The 19,324-nt window shown below is 42.5% G+C and overlaps 2 protein-coding genes across 14 annotated transcripts in view; one reads left to right on the top strand and one right to left on the bottom strand.

Moving 5' to 3' along the window:
* Window positions 1–19,324, bottom strand: part of eda2r (ectodysplasin A2 receptor) — a 678,182-nt gene that overhangs the window by 68,271 nt on the left and 590,587 nt on the right. For all 12 annotated transcript variants that reach the window (XR_011342800.1, XR_011342797.1, XR_011342807.1 and 9 more), the window contains 2 exons: window positions 15,379–15,493; window positions 3,586–3,777 (listed from right to left, as the gene is read on the bottom strand). The gene's annotated coding sequence lies outside the window, so the exon portion shown is untranslated. The remainder of the gene's footprint in view (window positions 1–3,585; window positions 3,778–15,378; window positions 15,494–19,324) is intronic.
* Window positions 1,575–18,355, top strand: LOC138740293 (G-protein coupled receptor 83-like). Of its 2 annotated transcripts, XM_069892732.1 has the most exons (4): window positions 1,575–2,126; window positions 7,071–7,196; window positions 13,967–14,100; window positions 17,005–18,355. In XM_069892732.1, the coding sequence occupies exons 1-4, from the start codon at window positions 1,740–1,742 to the stop codon at window positions 17,627–17,629; spliced, it is 1,272 nt and encodes a 423-aa protein (XP_069748833.1). In that variant the 5' UTR covers window positions 1,575–1,739; the 3' UTR covers window positions 17,630–18,355. The 2 variants fall into 2 exon arrangements, with proteins under 2 accessions (XP_069748833.1, XP_069748835.1); XM_069892734.1 differs by lacking the exon at window positions 7,071–7,196.

Genomic DNA, 19,324 nt, shown 5'->3' with positions numbered 1-19,324 from the left:
TCGGAGTCGGGACTCAGGCGTCGGGAGGTCCAGTGTCCGCCGAGAGGAGGGTTCGGAGTCGGTGAACGGAGCTCCCGACGCCCGACTCCGAACCCTCCCCTCGGCCGACCTGAACTGCGGGACACAATTTGCAAATCAATTCCGTTTGTAAATAAAACATGTTACTTACAGCTCTCCCTCGCCAGTTTTCTCTTCCAGCCCTGCCTTGTGTTCGCGGCAATCCAGGCCAACCAATCAGAGGGAGCACACAGAGTGGGTCAGGGGCGCCCGTTTTTGAACACTTCCCCTCTGCCCTCTCGAAAGATTGTCCCGCAGACCCCGCAGTCCCGACACCGGTCCCGGCTCGAAGCCACTTGGCCAAATCTTCGCCCTCCCTTTCTCCCGAGGCTGGAAAAGACGGACTCCCTGCTTGTTGTTTCTAAATGTTCCCCAAGCCACCGATCTCTCAGCCCTTGCCCACCCAGGTCACCGGCGCCAGCTGAACGCATGTCTGTCCCTGTCCGGCTCTGAGCCCGAGCACAGCCGTCACTTGGCGGGCGAAGGAGAGAGGCGCTGGCGTTATTACAACGAAATGCACCACTCAGGTTGCGACCAGGCAGAGACAGGTACAAAGTCCGTCCAGACAGCTCTGGGTCCCGCTGTGGCCGCCCTGGGGATCAGGGCCATTCTTTTAGGAAGGTGGGTCAAAGTTACACTTCTCCAACCCGTGGCTGAACAATGTTTCTGTTAAGTCAGTTGCCTTCAGCCGAATGGTTCATCCGCCACTGGTTACAGGTATTTAAAACTATGAGCTGGGGGGAGGGGGGGGGGGGAGAGAGACAGAGTAAATGTCGATCCACTTTTCGACGACAAACCAGATTAAGAGAGAAAGGGGCAAAGTTTCGGGGGAACTTCCCACACAGAGAGGGTGGAACGAGCGTCCAGCTGAAGTGGTGAGTGTGGGCTCAATTTTAACATTTCCGATGAATTTGGACTGGGCGCAGACGAGAGGGGCCGAGGTGGCCTGTTTCTGTGCTGTAATTGTTCGGTGGGTGCGAGAGGGGTAAAAGCAAAGTGGCCACAGGGACCTGGTTTCAGGGACCCGTTGTGTCCTCCACTTGGAGGAAGATGATGGGAAAGCCCGTTTCTGGAATGGTGCAGTATCCCTTTGGGCCACTCTTAACTGGGACACAACTCATCCCCAGGGATTGGAGTGTTCCATCTTCAACTAGAAAACTCGGAAGCTACATCATAATTAACACAATGATCCAGAAAGGACCTTTCCATCTGTGTCTTGTTTTGGAGGAGTGAGGAATACTCAACTTTTTAAACGTGTCTGCGCTTCATTCTCAGGTTATTCGCCTGACTCGAAGTAAAAAATAAGCCCATTAACCAAAGCAGTAAATTTAACATGTTTTGATTTTGTTTAAAAATAAGTGAGTCCCAGATTAGATAAAGTGATGGGCAAAAGCTTAAACCCCCCCCCCCCCCCCCCCATTCCGCCGGGAAGCGGTGATAAATTGATACAGTGGGATTTGCTGCGAAGAGTCGATCTGATTGGCTGCTCCAGTAACCCCTCCCAGACTTTGTATCAATGATACTTGCAACTCCGAGCCGCGATGTTGCAGAAATAGGGAGCAAAGCGGGCGTGATCCGATCCCCCTGCCGGAGGGTGGCTGTGGATCAGTGGGCACCCAGTTTCCTTGCGGACGTTGGCTGGAAGGGGAGAAACAGACGTTGGTGAAACGGGAGCGGTGGCGATGAGCCGCTACCTCTGGGTCCCCCTGCCCGATGGAACCAACTCGGTCAGCCAAAGCAGCGGGGAGGCCAATGGCAGCGACTTCTTGTTGGCGCTGTACGGCCTGTCCAACACCACCTCGTTCTTCAGCAGGGCCAATCTGACCCTCGAAGACTGGGGCATCTTCACCCATCCCACCAAGTACGAAGCCGAGTCCCGCAACCCGACTGTCAAGGCTCTGCTGATCGTGGCTTATTCTGTCATCATTGCTATCTCGCTGTTCGGCAACGTGCTGGTCTGCCAAGTGCTCATCAAAACCAAGCGCATGCATTCGGCCACCAGCCTCTTCATAGCCAACCTGGCCGTGGCCGATATCATGATCACGCTCCTCAACACCCCCTTCACCCTGGTAAGAGCGCTCATTGCCTCAGCCGGCCGTCTGGGGCCAGGTCTTGCTGATGAGGGTCAAAGCCGGGAAAAGGAAGGAGCTGGGAATGAGTTTGGCCATCGTTGTTGTGTGGGCACAGGCCACAAACGTTTTACAAGGAGACGCTCTTCAGGGATGATTGGCCAAGAGAAAAGATTTTTGCCTTTTTATTTTAACCCCGATTTTACTTTCAGGACAGGGGTCGCCTTCTTGTTGCACGTGAGCCTTTTGATTGAAGTCCCCCTTTCAAAGGGCAGGAAGATTGAACAGAATCTCTTGGGTGAGGGTGGCAGTCTGTGTTTGGAGGTGGATGGAAGCTCGGGGGCACCTTGCAATGATTCCTGTGCTCCCAGTCTGGAATCAGGCTCAAAGTAAATCAGAGTTGGAAGTATCATTGATACAAAGTCTGGTGGGTTCCAACTGGAGATGATACAATGGGGTCCATTAAATATAGGGCTCAACTTGCACTGCAAATTCTCCCCAGGATGCCTTTCGAGGTGATTCATTCTGATGCAGAATTCGTGGTGGGGTTGGGAAAAGAAATTTTGAATTGGAAGACTTTTGCCCAAATGTTTGGAATGTTTTCATCATTATATTATTTTGACATTTACTTGTTTTGCTGAATGTGGACAGTGCCGGCAACACGGCATTTACTATCCATCCCCCATTGGCCCTGAATTGGAAGCAAATGCCTGTTCCTGACTGACTATGGTCGGCAGGTTTCCTTTCTGACAAAAAGTAGTCTCACAGGTACTGAAACTGGATATATTCGAGATATAATTATTTAAAATGGAATTTCCACAATTGTGGCATTGATTCTAATCAGCTTCCTCCGTGGGATCAATGGTCTCGAATCCTGCTGCACTTGATCACTGCATGACTCTCACCTTGCATTTGGAGGAGCTGCTCGGAAGCTACATCATAATTAACACATCACTTGCTTTGGAGTTTCTGAAGCCATCATCCAGATTTGCAAGTTTTGTCCATTTCCCTCTCCGTGTATATTCTTCATAAAATGCTAGGATTTGAGTAACTGCTGCCCAGGGAATTCCCACTAATGCTCGCCAATTAGAATGTAGTGTTCTGAAGGACAATGTTACTGCTCTCTGCATCCTAATTCTGGATTTTCTCCAGAGGACATATCCTTGTTTCACAGCCTTTCAATTTGAATAATACATCGAATATTACAACACAGTACAGGTCCTTCCCTCCACGATGTTGTGCCAATCTGTGAAAGCTTAGTCTATAAAAATTTTAATTTTTCTCAACCTCACACCCATAACCCTCTATTTTTCTTACATCCAGGTGCCCATCTAAGAGTCTTTTGAACCCCCCTATTGTACCAGCCTCCACCACCACCCCTGGCAATGTATTCCATGTACTTGCCACTCTGAATAAAACACTTGCGTCTGACATCTCCCCTGAACTCTCCTCCACTCACCTTCAACCGATATCCAATATGCTCTGGGCTCCAATCTTTGAGAGACATAACTGATTGGCGAGTCCTTTTTTCATGATAACAAGGGAACTTACTCCGATCGCTTCCACACCTGGGAGCATGTCAACAGTGATACTGACAGGACACGCAAGGCTACCAGCTTCAAACCTTTGCTTTACTCTCAAGCAATGTCACCTGTAAAGACAAAATTGAATTGAACAGCTTTGTCTATTGTTCATGAAATTGCAACAATTGTTGAATGAGTTACCAGCTGGCCTCACCAGGTACATTTTACAGTTACAGATAATTAGAAATTCAGGCGAGTCTGTCGGAAAATGAATCTATCTCAGGGTTGTATGGGGATTCTGACAATAATTTTGAACTTTGCTCCATGACACAGATAAGTTGGTGCTGTGTCTCAAACATGCGCACATGATTAAGCGGATGCCTGTCAAATAAAAAAAATGCATCTGATAGGTCAGTGTCCACTTCAGTGCAATGATCTGAAGCCATTGCTTCAGATTACTTCTGGCTACTAATGAATTATGTAACTGGCCAATTAACTTTTCTTTCCTTCCACTTGAGTTAAGGGTCAAATTCTATTAGAATTTTGCAGAAAGTTGAACACACAATTTCAAAAGCCCCTTTTCCACTGCCATCCCAGTTAATTGGCTGTGCAGCGTCCTGGGATAGGAAGCCCTTTGGGCCACTCTTAACTGGGACACAGCTCATCCCCAGGGATTGGAGTGTTCCGTCTTCAACTAGAAACAGATGACTTTCAGTTAGAATTTTTCCACTGGTTTTATCACCATACCAGCGTCAGCAAAACACCAGGGCTACGAGAAGGGGTTGAGGTGGTTAATGCCTGGCGTGAAATGACGTTATTTGATGCTGATGTTTAGACAGTGTTCCTACTCCACTGGACCCTGTCCCAGTAAATTCCCAATTAATTCCTGGAACAGGGTGCCAGTGGAAAAGGGGCTATTGTGTTGGGGTGTGTGCCCCATATTATACACTCTTCCCTCCTACACTTCCCCACTCCCCAAGACTCCAAGCCCAGCAGCTCATATTAAAGCTAAATAATGCCTCCTTGGGAACCTGCTGTGCAGGTTGCCCAGGATATCTGTTGCAGACTGGTCTTTTGAAGGAAGGTTTGCAGTGCTAGGGCTTTTCTCGTCAGAGTGACGAAGGATGAGAGGAGACTTTACAGAGGTACATAAGATTACGAGGGACTTGGATATGGTGGACAGCCAGTGCCTTTTTCCCTGTATGACATAGCAAATACCAGAGTATATTTATTTAAGCTGAGCGGAGGAAAGCTTTGAGGTGATAGCAAAAGTTTTTTTTTTTACAAAGAGAGTGGTGGGTGCCTGGAATGTATTGCTGGAGGTAGTGGTAGAGGCTGGTACAATAGGAATATTTTAAAGATTCTTAGAAGGGCACACGGATGTGGGAAAAATAGAGGATTGTGGTTGTGAGGTAGGGAAAAATTAGATTGTTGTGGAGTATGTCTATATAGGTCAGCAAAATATTGTGGGTGGAAGAGCTTGTTTCCATGCAGTATATAGTTGTACTGCATGGGAACAGGTCCTATAGCCTAACTTGAACATGCTACCAAGTCCTTACCCGAGCTAGTCCAATTTGCCCCATATCCCATAAAACTTTCTGATCCACGTACCTTCTAAAATATCTTTGTAATTGTACCCGTTCCTACGGCTTCCTCTGGAAGCCAGTTCCTTACCACCCTCTGTGAAAAAGTACCCTTGGGTTCCTTTTCAAATTAGAACCAGGTATGAGTGCACGAAAACAGACAAGCATGGAGCATTTGAAATGAACAATTGGAATGCTTGGAGCATGAGGTCTTTCAACCCTGCCAGCACCATGCATCATGGTCTCCTGATGTCAAATGTGCCTTCCCATTGTAAAGTGTCATCCTGCGAGATGAAGGATCAAATCTGCATTTATTTGTTCAGACAGCCTTATGGAGACGTGCCTGATCTTCCAAGATTTCTGCTGACTGGGTACTTCTCCACTTCTGAGGGCAGGGACAATTTACCAATGTTTTTCACTTTGCTTTCAATTTTCATCAACCTGCTGCCATTGTTTATTAGTAACACATTTAATTTAAATTTACCAAGGCAATTCTGTGATCAGAATTGTGGTCTGTCAAATTTTCATTCCAAGTCTTTTGTAAATTCATGGGGAAAGAACCATGATGTAGAGTTCAGTTTTGCCAAGTGGAAAGTTCTAAAATTGGAATGAGAATTGAGTCTTTAGTTTTAACTGAATAGAGTCCAAGCGTGATCCCTGGGCATTGGTTTAAGGACTTTGTTCTTGATCTATGACGTTGAGTTGGATTGGGGTATCCAATCTGATCTGATTTGAGTATCTCAATTAATACAACAAAAATGTGCTCCCATTTTGTGCTAATTTTGGTTTATTTTTCTGTGGTCTGAAATCAATAACAGCAAAGTCTTTGGAGCTGGTAGCAAAACGCACCATTTCAGCAACTTTCCTTGGTCTTTTAAAAAAAATATTGATGGCACATTTGAAGTTAAAATGAATTGATCTATCAATGTGGCAAATACATTTGAAATACCACTTCTGATTCAATGACTCCTCTCTGCTCCTTCATTTGGGCTGTTTGCACGATCATCCTACAAGTTTTATTCCATTTGTCCTCTAGGTTTGGAAAGAATCTTAATGAAAAATTGATTGGGAAGGTCGTATCTTGTGTTCCTGTATTGATGTTGGTGTTCCCACCCACCTTCCCCCACTCGTCAGGCTCATTGGGTAGAATGCAAGCAACATAATGCATTGAAAGTGAAAAAAATCCAAGTATCTCAAAGCATGCTGTTGCCATGGTGGACACTTGAAGTAACTTGAACCTAAAACACCAAAGAAAAATAGAGGGTTGTGGGAGTGAGATTGTTGTGGAGTCAATACAACATCGTGGGCTGTAGGGCCTGTGCTGTGCTGTCATGTTCTATGTTCTAAAAGTAGCTGGAATACAGCCTCTCCTATCTGCTCTGAGTGGAGTTGAACAGGAAAGTCTGCAGGTGTCAGGGTCAAATGAACTATACAAATGTGCTGGAGAATCTCAGCATGTCACGCATCATTCACAGGAAGTAAAGGGTAACCTGAGTGATCACATGACGAAGAGTTTGCGAGCAGCAGGGATTACAGGTGGGGAGCTGTGAGAGAGGCTCTCACAGAACTCCCTTCAAATGCTGTGGGACCTGCTAAATTTCTCCAAAATGTTTCTACATCATTAACCTGAGTGGATTCACATTGCATTCATATTCTAAGAGCAAAGTTAACTTTTCTTTTCCCATATCCATTATTTATATGGTATAGTTGAGGGCAGCTGGAGATGTGAGGCCTGGTTTGTCTCTAAGCTTTGTGTTGTTGAATGGTTCATTAATCATCTGGAGAAAACCAAACAAATATTGTAGATTTATGTTTTTTCTTCTCTGCCTCTCTTACAGGTCCGGTTTGTAAATAGTAACTGGGTATTCGGCAAGCTAATGTGTCATGTTAGCCGTTTTGCTCAGTACTGTTCTGTCCATGTTTCTGTCCTGACTCTCACTGCCATTGCTCTGGACCGGCACCAGGTACAGTATCAACAATAGAAGACAGTAACACACCCAAAAACTTTCCACAAATGAATGGGAATTTTCCAGGAAAATATTCACCTAATAAAGATTGGTTTTCAAAGTTTCTCATAGTGTAGAAAGACATGGTAAAAGTTTAATCTGCAATGAAAAGTGTCTGTTTACAAGTTCCACCCCATTGCGTCTCGCCATAGCGCCACCAGTCCCTTCTCCCAAAATGGCCTTGGCTCAGAATTGAAAACACAGAATAAATATGAGCAAATTGATAGCCTATGTCAATCCTTCCTTCACTGCTTGCTCTAGTGTCCCAATGGTTAGTCAGTCGATTGTTCTCCAACTAATTTCAGCCAAGGATTGAATGACACTATCTTACTCACTGCCTTCACTCCTACCACCAGGAAGTCAGTCAGTAGTTTACTATTAAACTATCAAGCAACCCCTGCTGTTTTTTGTATTCTCACTGAGCACTGCTAGAAATATTTCTGAAAGGATTATATTAAATTCATATCTTCGCAAACAATGTTTCTGTTTCCTGATAGGAAGGCCTTCACAGGCAAGAAAATGATCTTTTAGATAAGCTTGGGCTTTGCAGAGAGCTGAGATGTGGTGAACCGATAACATTTGAATGTTAAATTCTAAATTTTAACAGGCTCTTCCAGCCCATGATCTCATACCGCCCAAGTATCCCAATTAACCTACATCCCCAGTACGTTTTGAAGGTGGGAGCAAACCAGAGAACTTGGGGAAACCCACGCAGACACGGGGAGAATGTTCAAACTCCTTACAGATGGTTCTGGATTCAAACCCAAATTGCTGGCACCTTAATAGCATTGCGCTAATCGCTAATGCGGGAATGGCCTCTGTCGGCATTGACTCAGCCATGTCACGGGACCTTGTAAGTGTTCACACTGTTAGGGTTACAATTTCTAATGCTCGGTCATCTCTGTCAACATACTGATAGACTTGTGTTTATTGTCTGTTCACTGTTTATGGTTCACTTTCACACAGCCTTTGAAGGAGGTGATCCCAAAGGTGGATATGTCAAATAGGTTTGTACAGTTTGTCAACATCAAAAGCTCCTAAGTTAAGTCATTGATGTTTGGATGGAATGACATCCAGTACAATGTTGAAAGGGCATTTTAGCCATATATTCAGCACTTGTGTGTTCAACATGGGAGAGAAAGTGATAGGGTTTTTAAAAGACATTTCATTAGGCAGAAGGATTGGAAACGTTCAGGAACTTCAGCCAACTTTGGGCCATATGAAACAGTAGCTGAGGTAGGTGTTGGACCAAACTACCTGACTCATTCGCTAACAATGATGCCAGTTATCCTTGTGGGTTAGAGCTGGTGCCCTCTTATGTGGGTTGGACAAATGTTTTGCAACCGACAGTTGAAGTTGGGCTACAACTGATCAAGGTTTATAAAGATAGGATACAGCCAGTAGCCCAGGTCTGATCATACTACGGGGGTGCCCTTGATTATGCAGCTGAATTGGTAACATGAAAAATGGAGAATGGGTCCATTTTGTTTCTTGAGTCTGAGACATCCAATCTTCTGCTCTACTCCTTTATTAACCACTCTGACCAGACCTCTTGATCTTGGCTTGGAGATATTCAATTTCAAAAGATTCCCAGCCCTCTCTACTTAAGAAATGTCACATCAACGTAATATATGAAAGATATTGATTTCTAATTTCCAGTGTATCACTTCTTTTCTATACTCCCTAGCCAAGGTGCATATTTTCCAGCACTGAGACCAAGAGATACAGAGAGAAGGCAGGAGCAGAGTACTGAATTTGAATGATCATATTAAATGGTGAAGCAGGTTCAAAGGACTGAATGCAGATCTGGATGTCTATCCCTGGAAACAGCCTGTAAATCAGAGTTCTCTGTCGCGCTGCTGCTGGGGATGAACCATGACAAGGACCCCTGATTCCTTCTCCACACACTCTTGGCAAATCCCCATTCTAGGAATCAAAATGTCAGTGCAGAGATGAAGGTAGAAGGGAACCAGAGGGTTAGGTTTGAGAAAGAGGAAAATAGAAAAAAGTCAAAAATAATGTGCAGCAAAGATGACAAAAAGGTCAGGCAGGTGAAAAGACAAGATCATTTGGGCTGTCCAATGGAAATAGAGAAATTGGTAACAGATACTGGTCGGAGGGTACTGTACTTAAATGCATGGAGCATTAGGAATAAATAGATGACCTTGTTGTACAGCTACAGATTGAAAGATATGACATTGTGGCCATCACTGAGAAATGATTAATGATGGATGTGATTGGGAGCTGAATGTCCAAGGGTACACAGTGTATAGGCAGGTCGGTAGAGGGGCTGGTGTGGCCCTGATGGTAATCATTAGAAAGAAAGGACATAGGGTCAGAAGTGGTAGAATCCTTATGGGTTGAGTTAAGAAATGGCAAGGGCAAAAGGACCCTAATAGTAGTTATACACAGGCCTCCAAACAGCAGCCGGAAAGTGGACTACGAGTTACAGCTGGAAATATAAAAAGCATGACAGAAGGAACATGTCAAAATAATTAAAGGGAATTTTCACATGAAAGGGGATAGGGAAAGCCAGGAAAGTTCTGGATCTCAGGAGAGAGAGTTTGTAGAATGACTATGGAATGGCTTTTTGGAACAGCTTGTTGATAAGCCCACCAGAGGATGGGCAGTTCTGGATTGGGTGATGTGTAATAAACCAGAGGTCATTAAGGATCTAAAGGTAATGGAATCCTTAGGAAGTAGTGATAATAATATTAAGAGTTCAGTTTCAAATTTGAAAAGGAAAAGCTGGTATCAGGTGGGTCAATATTTCAGTGGAACAAAGGGAATTACAGTGAGATGAGCGAAGAACTGGCCCAAGTTGATTGGAAAAGTCAACTCAATGGGGGGGATGGCAGAGCAGAATTGGATGATATTTCCAGAAGAAATAAAGAAAGTGCAGGATAGATATATTACAAGAAAAAAGAAAATTATGAATGGAAAAATGGCACCATTCTGAGTAACAAGGCTAAAACCAAAAGGGAGGGCATTAAAAGGAAGCAAAAATTAGTGGGAAAACAGAGGACTGGGAAACTTATAAAAACTTACAGAAAGAAACTAAGAAAGTCATTAGAAAAGAAAAGATGAATTATGAAAGGAATTTGGCAAATAACATACAAAAGGATACTAATTAAAAAAATGTATGAAGAGTTAACGAGAGACATGGGTAGCTATAGGACTGATTTAAAATGATGCTATAAAAATTATAATGGGTAACAAAGAGATGCAGAGGAACTAAATGAGGATTTTGCTTCAGTCTTCACAGTGGAAGACAATAGCAATATACCTGATAGTCAGAGGACTCAGGGAATAGAATTAGGTGCAGTCAGGATTACTAGAGAGATAGTGCTTAGTAAGATGAATGGACTGAAAGTAGATAAGTCTCCTAGATCAGATGAGATGACTCATGAGTTCTGAAGGAGGTGGCTTTGGAGATTGTGGAGGCATTGGAAATGATTTTTCAGGAATCAATAAACTCTGGCATGGTTCCGGAGGATTGGAAGGTCGCAAATGTAGTTCTGCTGTTTAAGAAAGGAGAGAGGCATAATAAAGGAAATTATAGGCCTATTAATCTGACATCGATAGTTGGAAAGTTATTGGAGTCAATCCTCGAGGGCGAGGTTATGAAATAACTCAAGATCCATGACATGATAGGTCTAGGCCAGCATAGTTTCATGAAGGGAAGATCCTTCTTGACCAACCTATTGGAACTTTTTGAGGAAATCTCAAATAGGATGGACAAGGGCTGTGGATGTTGTGCATTAGGATTTTCAAAAGGCCTTCGATAAGGTACCACATAAGAGGCTGCTTAATAAGATGAGAGCCCATAGAATTACAGGAAAGAGATTGGGTGAGAGGCAGAAGGCAAAGGGTGGGAATAAAGGGATCCTGTTCTGGTTGGTCACCGGTTATGAGTTGGTGTTCCACAGGGGTGTTCAGTGTTGGGGAAGCTTCTTTTTACAATGTATATTGATATTGATGATTTAGATTGTGGAGTGAATAGTTTTGTGGCTAAGTTTGTAGGTGACACCAAGATAGGTAGTGGAGTAGGAAGTGTTGAAGAAACCAAAAGGTTGCAGAGAGACTTGGACAGCTTAGGAAAGTGGACAAAAAAATGGCAGATGTAATACAATGTTGAGAAATGTACAGTTGGACATATTAGAAGAGGAAATAAACAGGCAGATTATTTGGATGGGGAGAAAATTCAGACGTGCAAAGGGATTTGTGGGGGTGGGGGGGCGGGGTCCTCGTGCAGGTATCCATCAGGTTGGATCATCAGTAAAGAAAGTGAATGCTATGTTGGGATTCATTTCAAGAGGAATAGTGCACAAGAGTAAGGAGGTGTTGATGAGGCTCTATGGGGCACTGGCAAGGCCTCATTTGGAGAACCGTGTGCAATTTTGGCCCCTTATCTTTGAAAGGATATAATGACATTGGAGAGAGTACAGAGAGGATTTACCAGGATTATTCCTGGAATGCAGGGACTAACATATGAGGAATTTTTATTGGCTCTTGAACTGTATTTATTGGAGTGTAGAAGAATGAGAGGGTATCTCGTGGAAACATTTTGAATACTGAAAGGATTGGACAGAGTAGATGTGAATAAGATGTTTCCCTTGATGGGTGAATCCAGGACAAGAGGACGCGGTCTTAGAATTAGAAGGTACCCATTTAAAACAGAGATATTTCTTTAGCCGGAGGGTCATGGATTTCTGAAATTTGTTGCCACATACAGCTGTGGTCACCAGATCATTGGGGTAGGTTAAGGAGGAGATTGATAGATATCTAGTCAGGGTATCAAGGGATATGGAAAAAAAGCTGGAATTTGGAACTAGATATGAGAACAGTTTAGCTCAGGGTGGAGTTGCAGAATGATTTGATGGGCCGAATAGCCTTCTTCTGTTCCTTTATCTTATGATTATCTACAGGACTGCCAGTCAGGCCAAGTCCTAACTCTTGAATATTTCAAATGTCGCAGTCAGTTTGGAATAGTTCTAACAAAAACAGTCTGGTTCTTTTTAGAGTACAGTGGATGAAGTTACTTTTAATTTATGTTGTTCATTAGTCTAGCCTCTCAACCATCTAAATACCGTGACCAGGCATCCAAAACCAGGCCCTTTTTCACTAATCCTAAATGTTTGACATCTACCATTAGAAAACTCATCAAATTGGTATACTAATTTTCTACACAACAGTTCTAAAATATTTTTCTTAATCCTATCATCTCAATATACATCTCAACATCAGTTATACATCTCCTTAACAATATTAAGCAGACATCAAAGGATGTCTAGTTCTGATGAGAGATCATTCTATTCCAAATGATGGTTCCACTACTTGCGAATAGTTCCCATTGTCGAGATTTTATAGCATTAATAAAACTCAGTGTAAATAGGCTTCAAAGTGGGAAATGAATATTAATTTGTGTCGACCTTGTGCAAGATAAGTTTCACCTTGGATCAAATCAATGCTCATTCATGTTAAGCAGGTTCTTGTGTTTAGTTGAAGCAGATAATATACTGTGGTGCATTTTAAGCAGCAGATTTAAAACATTTCTCTTTAGAAGTTGAGTATAAGCCTGTATAATGGGAAATTTAGATTCTAATTTATTTATGGCATGCTGAGCAGAAAGCTAAATTGATCCAATGCAGCTGTGGACAAATTAATATTCTTCTGGATAGTAAAGTACATTCTTAGTTTTCTTTTTCAAATTGACTTCATGATTACCTGCTGAATAAACTGTTTGGAAGGGATTTGGAATTGTCTGTAGTACCTGAAGTCCAGGGGATAAAATGCAAGCAGATTGCACTCCTTTTCATAAGCCACTGACGTTATCTCAACTAATAGTCAACAAATGCTTGAGATGGTACATGAAGTAAAACAATTAGGGCACCAGTTCCCAATAGAAAAAAATGCTGGGCTTTGTCATCGGAAACATGATGTACAATAGCAGTGAGGTTACGTTGAGCTACTAAAAAACACAGGCGGTATATTACATTCAATTCTGGACACGACACTTAAGGAGTGATATGGAGATACGAGAGGGGGTGCAGAATAGATTTTTGAGAAAGGTTTGAAGAATGAGGACTTTAAATTGCAAGGTCAGACTGGAGAAGCAGAAACTGTTCTCCGTGGAGCATAAATGGTTGTGGAAAATTTGAGAAACATGAGAGACCACAGATTCTGAAATCCAGTGCAAAAAAACCCCCAAACTGCTGGAGGAACTTAACTGGTCAGGCTGCATTCATGATGGAAATGAGCGAACAATGTTTCATGCCAAAACTTTTCTTCTGAAGCAAGGTTTCAAACAGTAGTGTCAACTATTGACTTCCCTCCACAGGTGCTGCCTGACCCACAAAGTCCCTCCAGCAGTTTATGCAGTGTGGATATTTGCTGGATGTGTCCCTATCCAGAGAACACTGTTTCAAAGTGATAAGAAAAATACAGGGCGTAAGTGAAATAAAACTTTTTCCACAGGGATAAATTGAAGCTCACCGTCCACAGGGGAAACAATTTTCAGAGATAAGTGGGGGAATAGGATTGATTATTTTGCTCTCGACTCTCTACTAAAATTTACATAGACCGGAATCATTCAGCCCATTAATTCTGGGTTGTATAGGATTCCTCAAAGTAGTAATTCCCCTGTTACACACAAACCTGTGTTTAATACATTACATGAGTCAGCCAGGATGCATGAGGCACTCATGCTTTGCTTTTGCTTTGCACAGGTCATCATGCATCCCTTAAAGCCCAGGATGTCGAAGACTAAAGGAGTCATCTGTATTGTCATCATTTGGATTTTGGCTACTGGTTTCTCTCTTCCACACGCAATATACCAGAAATTATTCAAAGTTGAATACAGGTGAGGCAAAATCAAATAAAAAAACACAGAAGGGTTTTTTTTTTGCATTTTAAAGTGTAGCTGAAATAACACCTTTGGCAGGCTCTCATTCTGAAGCCTTGAGTGGTAATATTCAAAAAAAGAATTGTGACAATTAGACCATGGAAATTGCTTTTAAATTGTGAGAAAAGCAGCGTCAGTCGTGAAGTTTTTGGTTTGAATCAGCCTTTGACTTGACTCTTTGCCAAAATTTAGTTTGGTATTTTTCCATCTGACCAGTGATGCTTCTCTGTACAATGTGGTAAGAAGTCTTGGCTCTCATATCTCAGAGTCCAAGTAATTTATGATCTATTGAGCAAAGGTGGCTTGTTCCTGATCTTTTCCCCCCCCCCCCCCAACAATGAATTGATGGTTTCAGGTGAAGAGGCAGAGAGAATGAAATTAGTTATACATTAAAAAAAATCTATATCTATATAACAGCTCAGGATGTTGAAAAGTACTTGCACCCAATTGCATACATGAGATATTTAGGCTTTTCACACAACAACTTTGTTCTGGGATATTTGCAGCTTTTTACATTACGCCCTCTGTGTAAAAAGCACTGACAGGGAATGGGAGCTCATTCTAGTCCCGGCTTTTTTATTAACCAGCAGTAGAGGTAGTAACAGACCCGCAATGCCATCTACGTGAAAGAGCATTTCGGCATTCCAGGACCAACTCAGGTCAGGAATATGATGACGAGTAATCTGTGTTACATTAGCGGGAAATTTGAAAATTTAAAAGGAACAGTCAGGATTCAGCATCTAATGGTCACGACGTCTGTGAATTGCGGGGGATAAAGAGATCCACAGACTCCTTGCCCTACGAGCTGAGGATGAAAGTAGGCACCACATTATGGGAACAGTGAAGGGTGGCCCAATATTGGAGAGGCTTGCTCAAAAACATAGTGACTACGGCTTTGCTCGGGACATATCACGGGTGACAAGTGCGTGGTGATGAGTGAACCCCTTCATCAGCCACTTCCTGATGGGGTACGCTGGGATTGATTAGATGCACCGGGAGTTCCACTCCATTAACAGTTTTGGATTTCTGTGGGCAACCTCTGAGATCACAAACAATCAGTTTAATAATGTTTTTGAGTGGCCATTTTACAATAACAGGATAGAACCTGACCCTTGAATTGTCATAAGTTTCACTTGAAGTAGAGCCAGCCATCCCTTCAGTTTGGATAGTTACATGTGACAAAAAAGCACAATGATTTATTGACTGATGCACACATACATTACTGGGTAAACTTACTTCACGGGGGAAGAGGTAACGACCTTGATCCTCAGCCTTTCTGTAGATGGGCGAGTTGGCTAAAAATCGAGCATCATGGGTGTGACTTGGCCAATCCACATACACATCTATGAAGCTGGAACAACAAAACATCTGTGTTTAGATCGACATATGAAACATGTTAATTAATAAAGGTAAATAATTGTAACTTGGGCCATGATGCTTGCCATTGGTTTTGGTCCACAATAGCTTGAAGAACAATGGAGAGCCACCCTTTCTGGGGGGGGGGGGGGGTGGGTTCTAATTGGAATACGTCTGCCATCAGTGGCACCAGCACACATTGGATACCCCCATCCTGTAAATCTGTCCATTGTCTCCTGAAGACATGCATTACTTGGCAGATCAACAAGGCATTTAAATGGGACCCTCTTCAATGCTCCAGTAACTTAGTGTACTAATATGCACACACACAGTGGCCACACCAACACCAAAAATATAACTTATGGATTGATATTCACATACCACCACACAGCAACAGTGAGTCTAAGCCAAGGTTCCAGAGGCCGTCACCAGTTTGTTGTCTTGCACCACAGGTGGGGCCCAATTATTCCAATACAAAGTCAAAAGTCCCTCAGATATATGAAAATGACTCCACCACTCATCTTCATCAAAATTGTTGAGGACATCAGACCAGAAACACTGGCCCTTGTGGTCTCTCTCTCTCCTCCACGTCTTTCTATCCGAAACCAGTACGAATTGACTCACAAGAACAAAATGTCTCTGCCTAAGGCATCTAAGGTCCACACACCTTTCTGCCTCAAACATCTCTCTACTTCTCTTCAAATTCTCCTCCAATGTATTTCTGATCACACGAACACGTTGCTCGCACAAATCCCGTGTCCATCTGTGCATCGTAAAGTCAAGTACCATGCACAGAAAATTTGCTTGGATTCAAAGAGTGGTATACATGTTCATGGCTAATAGCATAAGCACATCAAGATCTTCCACCATTTTTGTGTAGAAAGATATGTCAGACGTGTATGTTAAACATCGCACAAGGGGCTGACATCTTTGAGTTACACATCCCGTTTCTTTTGCTCCCAGAATGCTGGCTTGCTGTATAAGAAGACACACTGTCCTGGCATTATGCTGGTTATGTTCAGTTCTGTGTAATCAACCAAAGTCGATTTGATGCTGTCTTCTTTATGGCGATATAGTGGGATTTCTGTGTTAAAAAGCATCAAAGTCTCTACTGTAAATAAAAGGCAGGGATACAGCAAAACCTGCAAACACCCACTTATGGAATTAAAGAAAATTTGAGACTTTGAGGTGGATTTTCAGTCCTTCTTGTTTATGTTAATTGTTAAAGAGCTACCCAATTAGCACCAACTTCATCTTTGTATTGGAAGAGATATGATAAAACAGTAAAATTCGAAATGCATGCAGCCATTCCAACTCCGATCTCTGGGTGGATATTTATTGTAGGGTATATGCTACGACATGGCCTGCCCAATGCACTCTCTGCCCGACCATTTCTCATAGAATTGGTGCATTTATTCTCGCCAACATAGCAGAGTCTGATTTATTCTGCAATCAGTGAAGAATTTCTGTTCCTGTGTGGAAATCACCTTGCATTCTGTCTTCCAGAAAAAAGAGGGTGCGAAGTCTGTGTCTCCACAATTTCCCTCAGCCAGCTGATTTGTACTGGAAGTACATGGACTTGTCCACATTTATTCTCTTGTACGTTCTGCCTTTCCTGATTATAACTGTGGCCTACACAATGGTGGCAAAGAGGCTGTGGTTGCGAAATGCCATTGGGGATATCACTATGGAGCAATACTTTGCCCACAGACGCAAGAAGAAGATGATGTTGAAGATGCTGATACTGGTGGTGTTGGTGTTTGCTGTCTGTTGGTTTCCTTTGAACTGCTATGTGGTGCTCATCTCAAGCAAGGCCATCAATACTAACAATGCCCTATACTTTACCTTCCACTGGTTTGCCATGAGTAGCACGTGCTACAACCCTTTCATCTACTGCTGGCTTAATGCAAATTTCCAGTCTGAATTCAAATCTTTGTTGAATTTTTGTAAAGGGGGAAGGGCCACCCATGTAGAGCCTCTTGCCTACACCAGCCCTCCCTGCAGGCAGGCATGGATTGAAGGCAGAAGCCACAAGAGAACCAATCAAGCTCAGAATCCACAGTTTAGCACCAACACAAACTCCACACGTACTGATATTTCCATTGTGGAACCCATTGTGGCCATAGGGTAAATGAGGAAGAGAAGACGTATCAACTTACTATAATTCTATAAATGGAAAATATCTAGGGTCTTCCAGGTGGCTAAAGTTCAAGTTTGGGATGGGAGAACTGTGAGAAGACCAGCACTATTGCACAATCCCAATAACCCCGAGACCGTAGGAATAGGGACCCTACCACTGTTGGGTTCAAGCTTGTTAAGCACCTTCAGAGGATAAAATTGGGAAAGACATGAGGTTTTCTTCCGCAGAGGACATTAATGGGGAAAATGTGGAGATGTAAGTTTATCTGATAGCTCTGTGTCTGCTTTAAAGGAAATACCTTGCAATATTTCTATTTTTAAACATTTTATTTATATTTGAGCTGGTTAAAGGTTCAAGTGAATGAATGATTTTGTAGCCTGAACACAAGACTACTCCCTTCACTTACTGTGAATGGAATAGTTAGGATGGGCATGTGTCTAAGGGTGACCAGTTTCTAAGCAAATTAAGGGAAATTTGTTGAGGGTTTCATTTTAATGTATTCCTCATTAAGTTTGGAAAAAAGTTGCAAATTTTTACCAGTGTAATGAAGCAAAATCAGAATTGTACATTGGATATGATCAACTGATTGATTGGTAATTTTGAATTGCTGCTATTACTGGTTTGTACAAAAAGCAAATATATGAATCTACAAATGTAAAGCTTCACACTGTTTATTAATGTGAAAGACTAAAATAAAATAGACTAGATTATGCAATAGTGTGCGCAAAGTAATTCAATTAATTTATAGGCTGCTCCACCACTGGGTAAATGTATAGATTGGAGCTGTGCATATTATTAACATTAAAATCTATTAATTAGAAAATACTTTAGAAAATAGTTTTTATTTTTACTTTTAGCTCGAGATATGGAAATCAATTTCTTCTCCATCTTCAGAAACAACAGAATATAACCATATAACAATGACAGCATAGAAACAAGCCAACTTGGCCCTTCTCGTCCAACTTTAATAAAATCATATTTAATAAAATAGCTGCATTTATCATCTTCAGGAAGATTCAATACTGCAGAAACTTGTCAATGTTGCAATAGCTGCGATAAACTCTAATATTTGTGGTGAGTATACATTTAAGGCTCAAAGATGCAGCACATTACATAGAACATTACAGGTCCTCATCCTCAATGTTGTGCCAACCTCTATATTCCTAACAATATTAAACCCTTCCTCCCTCAACCATCTATTTTCTTCATCCATGTGTCTGTCTTAAATGCCTCTCATGTTTCATCCTCTGCCACCACCCCGAGCAAGGAATTCCAGGTACCTACAACTCTATTTAAAAAAACTTGTTTGCCATTCCTTTCCTGGGAAAAAGGCACTGGCTGTCCACCTTACCTATGCCTCACTGAATCTTGTAGACCTCTATTAAGTCACCGCTCGTCCTTCTTTGCTTCAAAGAAAAAAGTCCCAGCTCTGCTAACCTGGCCTAATAAGACTTATTTTCCAATCCAGACAGCATCTGGGTAAAATTTCCTCTTCACCCTCACTGTAGCTCGCACATTCTTTCTTTAATGTGGTGACCAGAACTGAACACAATACTCCAAGTGTGGTCTCACAAGAGATTTGTGGAATTGCAACATGACCTCTGACCCTTGAATCAATGACCCAGCTAACGAAGCCCAGCATCCCCTAGGCCTTCTTAACTATTCTATCAACCTGTGCAGTGACCT

This window comes from Narcine bancroftii, chromosome 8 (genome assembly GCF_036971445.1).
Source record: "Narcine bancroftii isolate sNarBan1 chromosome 8, sNarBan1.hap1, whole genome shotgun sequence".
Lineage (NCBI taxonomy): Eukaryota > Metazoa > Chordata > Chondrichthyes > Torpediniformes > Narcinidae > Narcine > Narcine bancroftii.
The sequence above is the reverse complement of the archived record's forward strand: the minus strand, read 5'-3'. Positions and strand labels throughout refer to the sequence as shown.